At 54.9% G+C, this 6,000-nt stretch overlaps 1 protein-coding gene across 2 annotated transcripts in view; it reads right to left on the reverse strand.

Annotated features, from left to right (window-relative positions):
• Positions 1-6,000, reverse strand: part of SULT2B1 (sulfotransferase family 2B member 1) — a 51,862-nt gene that overhangs the window by 26,241 nt on the left and 19,621 nt on the right. The window contains exon 1 of one of the 2 annotated variants that reach the window (XM_084773325.1): positions 4,261-4,420. The exons of the other annotated variant lie outside the window; for it this stretch is intronic. Coding sequence (XP_084629451.1) covers positions 4,261-4,322 — 62 coding nt within the window. The 5' untranslated portion in view covers positions 4,323-4,420. Of the gene's footprint in view, positions 1-4,260; positions 4,421-6,000 lie in introns of those variants that run through there. 2 annotated transcript variants of the gene reach the window in all.

The following is a 6,000-nucleotide window of genomic DNA, read 5'->3' on the forward strand; positions in this document are numbered from 1 at the left end:
AACTCCCTGCTGCTTGGATGGCCCTTGATGCCTCAGCATTGGATGCCACAGGTGTCTGTTGGATCCCAGATTTCCTCCTGGAGGGAGCCCACATACCAGCATGGTCTCACTATGCCCCCCCCACCCCCCGCCTCTGTCATAGCAGTGCCCAATGGGGACCACAGAGAACGGCAGAGGGGACTGCCTTGGGTCTCTGTGGGCTCTGAACAGCTCCTGCCCCAAGTGGGCATCACTGCCCTCAGTTTATTGCCTAAACCTTGCTAACAGCCCCTCGAGCAGAGAACCCAGCTCTAGGGTAAAGTCTGTGAGATCTCACCAATGTTGAGCTGGAAGCTGGAGACTAGAAACTGCCTGAAAAGCTGACGTTCAAGACATAGGGGCAATGCCAGGTGTGGTGGCACACGCCTTTTATCCCAGCACTCAGGAAGCAGAGGCAGGCGGATCGTTGTGGGTTTGAGGCCAGCCTGGTCTACAAAGTGAGTCCAGGACAGCCAGGGCTACACAGAGGAACCCTGTCTCGAAACAAACAAATGAACAAACAACAACAACAACAACAAAGAGGTAGGGGCAAGAGGACCCTATGTTCCATGCCAGCCTGGATAACTTAGCAAGATGATGTCCCCAAATGAAAAGGAAAAAGGCAGTGGGTGTGGCTGCACGGATACAGGCACTTGAGTTCCGTGCCTGGGACCAGCATGATGAGACGAGAGAACTAACTCCATAAAGTTGTCCTCTGACCTTCACAAGCCCATACAAGTGAATTAAATCCTTGGGACCTGGGGCTGGAGAGATGGCTCAGAGGTTAAGAGCACTGTCTGCTCTTCCAGAGGTCCTGAGTTCAATCCCCAGTAACCACAGGGTGGCTCACAACCACCTATAACGTCATCTGATGCCCTCTTCTGGCATGCAGGTGTACAAACAAATAGAGTACTCATATACACAAAATAAATAATTCTGAAACAAACAAACAAACAAACACAAATAACTGGCTGGGAAGCATTCTCTACACTGAGGCACACAAGCCGGTGGCTTCTCTTCCATAAGACGTGTGGAGCTCCCCGTGGAACTGCCCCGGGTGGGGGGGGGGGTGCTCACTGAGCCTCCAGCCTGGTAGGGGTGGACTCCCATTCCTTCCAGATCCTGTCCCCAAACGTCCCACCTTCCTCATGCCCAAATCTAGGGCAGGAGACATTTTGCTTTCTGTGGTTGAGGTCTTGGCTTCACACTAATTACATGTGGATAAACTTAGCCAACCCTCCATTTTGTTTTGTTTTGTTTTTTTAGAGACAGGGTTTCTCTGTGTAGCCTTGGCTGTCCTGGACTCCTTTTGTAGACCAGGCTGGCCTCGAACTCACAGCGTTCCATCTGCCTCTGCCTCCCAAGTGCTGGGATTAAAGGCGTGCGCCACCACGCCTGGCTCTCTCTCTCTGGTTTTTCAAGACAGGATCTATCTGTGTAGTTCTGGCTCTCCTAGAACTCCATCTGTAGCTGGCTTTGAACTCACAGAGATCCTCCTGCATCTACCTCTTGGGTTCTGTGACGAAAGGCATCATTGTGCCCCAGCCACCTTTTTTGCTTGTTTGTTTTTGTCTTTTTTTTTTTTTAAGAAGAGGTCCTCGCATAGCCCAGGCTGGCCTTGAACTCTCTATGTAGCCAAGGATGACCTTGGTCTTGCCATCCTCTCACCTCCATCTCCAGAGCGCTGGGGTAACTGGCTGTCGTGGTGCAAGGCTTTCTGCGTGCTAGGTAAGCACTGGACGCTGAGCCATGCCCCCGGGCCCAGCCTGTCCTTCACAGCCCTCCAGATCCACGTGAGGTTGTCAGAAACATGGCCACCCAAAGCACGCTGCACAACCAACCCCATTATTTAGAACGTTGCCAGGGCTGCCTCTTGCTGACTGCCCTAAAGCGTTACATTAAATCCTGGACAAATTAAATCCTGGACAGTTTGCCCCACATGACCCACAATCTAGAAAAGATAATGGCTTACCTGTTCTTGTTTAGGAGGCTTAAAAATGGCATCACTTGTTGCCTGTAGGGCGTGGCGGGATGAGGTGCTGCCCTTTGCCCTATAGAAATCCGCTGATGCCCTCTGCCCACCACGCCCGGCCCCTCCTGCGGACCTGACTCACTCCAAGATCAAAGGTTTCCTAATTTCTCTCTTCATTCATTCATTCCTGGGCCGCTTACTGATTCCATGAAGCCCGGGTCAAGAGAGGTCTGAAGATGGACCAGAGCAGTCTGGGTTCTGTGGGCCTGTGCCTCCCTCTCACCTCCAGGGACCATAAACAGCTGAGGTTTGAAAGTCACACTTGCATCTTTAAGCCCAACAAGCATTTGCTGATAACGGGGTGGCGGGATGGGGTAGGGGGGTAGGGGGGTAGGGGGTAGGGGGTAGGGGGTGAGGGGGTAGGGGGGTATGGGGTAGGGGTTAGGGGGGTAGGGGGTGAGGGGAAGGGAGGACAAACAAAGAGCGGAAATACACACGGGGCTCAACTTGCTACACTCACCAAGAGAGGAGAGCTGGTGTGTGGGGAGCAGATGAGGGGGACCCAGACCTGCGTCCGCCTCAAACCAGATCCATCCTGTCCCGGTTTCTATTACTTGTTTCAGCTGAGGAAATTCCTTCTAAATAAAACAATTCTAAACCTTAAAACAGCATTGGAGGCCATTGCCTTGGGCACCGAGAAGCCACAGAAGATGGTAGAGCAGGGGACTGTGGTGGGCTTGGAGTCTAGATATGAGCCTTTCTGGAGTCTCCACAGAAGAGAGAAACAAAAACAAAAAAACACAAAAACAAACAAACAAAAACCCCCAAACCCTGGATGTGCAAAGGTACTGTGGCAGGGAAGCCTGGGGTGTGACCAGGGAACCTGAAGTCGTGGGGCAAATGGAATGTGGGGAGGAGGGAGGTGCTGGGGGCAGGGTGTGGCCTGGAGGGGCCTGCATGCTCGGGAGTCACAACCCGGCTATCAGGATGGGTGAGGCAGCTCTGGGACCTCTGGGCTTGGGGAGGCTGGGGAGTGGCTCTCAGTGGAGATGATGGGGCCGTGAGTTGTCTGGGTTAGGGAGGTGAGGTGTGAGGATTGACAGGCCATGGAGAGGCAGGGGAAAGTGGAGAGCAGTCCTGGGTCGTGGGGTGGGGGGGTGGGGGGGTGAGGAGGTGGGGAGGTGGGAGGTTGGGGGGTTGGGGGGGGTGGGCACAGGAGGAAGAAATTAAGCCTATAGCCAGCAGAGTGACAATACTGAGAGGGCAAATGGCTGTCACTTGCAGAGAACAGTCATTGCAGGGACTTGGTGGCACAACTGGACCGGAAGACAGAGGAAGGTGCCAGGTAGGGCAGGGTTGAAGAGAAAAGGATGTTCAAGCAAAGCGGAGTGGCCCAGAGGTGCTCGCCAGCATGTCACACGGCAATCAGGACTCGACTACCTGGTCCCTGCAGTCTGGGTTCCTGTGTGCCTCTCCACACCCTGGCTCTTGGCTGAGGCAGGGGAAGGGAGGACTTGGAACAGAACCACACCGCAGTGAAGCAACCAGGGTGGGGATAGGGTTTAGCTGTCCCCTCCTTACAGCTCAGGGTACCAGAGGGTCGTGGGAGGCCAAAGGAGGAGTGTAAGATACCAGGTTTGATGCTGAGGCCAACAGCTCACTGTGTGCTGTAAAGGGAGCTGCACGCCTTTTCTGAGTTTCTGCTTGCTCTGCTGAGAAGTGAAGCCAAGGGGAGGGATGTGAAGAGGCCCCCAAAGACGGCAAGAGATGGGGGTTCTGTAAATGAGGACACTTTCCTGCCTCCCCCCCCCCCAGCCTCAGTTTCTCCATCTGGTAAGTGGGTACACTTGAGTGTCTGCCTCATCTCCAGGAACAGAGGAGCTAAGCACAATGCCTACACGAGGAGAGAGGTCAGCCCTAATCTCTCTCAGCTCTCCAGGCGCGCCAGACCCTGCTTCCCCGCCCTGTGAGCATCGCATGCTCCCTAATGTCTCCTGATTGGTACAGATGGGATTCACCTGATTGATTCATCGACCTTCCTCCCCCCCGCCCTTTTTTTTCTTTTTCTTTTTCTTTTTTCTTTTTGCAGCTTGTGGGTACCAGGCTCCCGGTTCCCCTTACTCAATTTAGGTTACCAAAGGCCCTACCCTCCTCCCCAAGACAGAACAACCTGACCATGAGAGAGGCATCCCGTGATTGAACCCAATGAGGGTCCCTCCCTGGCTGCGGCCCATCCCCCACCCTCCCCAGGCCCTGGCAAGCCGCCTCACCTAAGTTCAGAGACACTGTCCTCGTACGAGCCCCACAGGGCCGGGGGCTGTGGCCCGTCCATGGCGGGCAGGGCAGGAGCGAGCCGGGCGTCGGGGCCAGGTGCGCAGCGTCTGCCGCGCCCGCCAGTGCCAGGTGCCTACCAGGCCGGCCCAGGGGAGGGGCACAGCCGGTTCTCCCAGATGCTGCCCACGCCTCCTGCCGGCGGCAGGGAGGGAGAGGCCGGTGCCCTCCCAGGGCGAGGGTGGAGGCTCCACACGACCAGAGTCCAGGGCCAGCCGTGGGGACTTCCGGCTGTACCCCGAGTGGCCAGTGCAGCCCAGCCTGGCTGCCCGCCCCAGGCCAGCGGCTCACTAGGGCTTCCCTTACTTCTGAAACTTTTGCCGAGCACCTCCTGTACCTGTGCCGCTGGGCTGAGCACTGGGCATGCTGCGGAAGGAAGCGCGGGGGATAAGAAACACGGAGATGCAGCCAGAGCACGGCAAATGGATTAATGTCAGATAAGGAAAAAGATAGAGAGACAGCGCCAGAGACAGAAAGAGGTAGGGATACAGAGATACACCGTGAGACAGAGACACACAGAGAGACAGAAGCACATAGAGACAGCGAGAGCCGGGGATACAGAGCTACACAGACAGTGAGACAGAGACAGAGTCAGAAGCACACAGAGACAGGCATAGATTGGAACACAGATACAGAAATGAGAGAGAGAGAGAGAGACGGGGAGGGGTGGGGAGGGGGACGGAAACACACAGAGACATGGGGAGGCACAGAGGGACAGACAGAGGGAGACCCAGAGACAGACACTCTTCCTAAATGCTTTGTTTATTATCTACCTCACAAGGACAGTTCTGCCCCACGCGTATCAGCTATAGCCTCCCAAGGAAGTGCATAGGGTGTTGCAGGCCTGCTGATGGACGGGGCATGGGTGCCGAGCCAGCTGAGTCTCTGAGCATGTGGAAAGCAGCGAGCAGATTCAGAGCTTCCAAGAGCATTTTAGACCCCTGAGGAGCGCAGAGGAACATCTCGGGCCCTGACAGATGGGAGGGACACGGATGGAGGCCACCATGCTGCAGACATAATGGCAGTTGAGGGTCCCCTGGGCACAGGAAGACAGTAGCAGAGGAAGGGGCCTCGCGCCACCTGGGGTGGTTGGTGGAGCGGAGCCTCAGTGAGCGGCCCCCCAAGCCAGCCACCTGCTTTAGAGTGGATATGATTTCTTCTCTGGAGGAGTTCAAGGCGCAAAGTCTTTTGTTGCTGGTATTAAGAGGGCGGAACTTAATCCAGCTTCGATTATGTGCAGAGGTGGGGCCTTTGGGAGGTGATTAGGTCACCAAGTGCCCCCACATCCGGGCGCCTTTAGGGGAGGAAGACACACCAATAAAACAAAGAACTCTCTGCACACACACCCTCGGTGGGAGATGCAGGCGTGAAACCACATGCCTAAGTCTGGTTAGACCTGGCGCCTCCAGATCTGGAGCCCAAACCAACTTTTTTTTTCCCCCTTTAAAAACAGCCTGCCTCCAGTATTTTCTTATATTAATGAAAGATGACCAATATGCTTCCATCTAATCATGTATTCATCCACTCACAAATACACCCATTCTCACACACACACACACACTCACACACTCACACACACACTCACACACAAACACACTCACACACACTCACACACACATACTCACACACAAACACACTCACACACACACACTCACACACACATACACAAACACATACAC

The sequence above is a fragment of the Acomys minous genome, assembly GCF_964271855.1.
Source record: "Acomys minous genome assembly, chromosome: 2".
Classification (NCBI taxonomy): Eukaryota; Metazoa; Chordata; class Mammalia; order Rodentia; family Muridae; genus Acomys; species Acomys minous.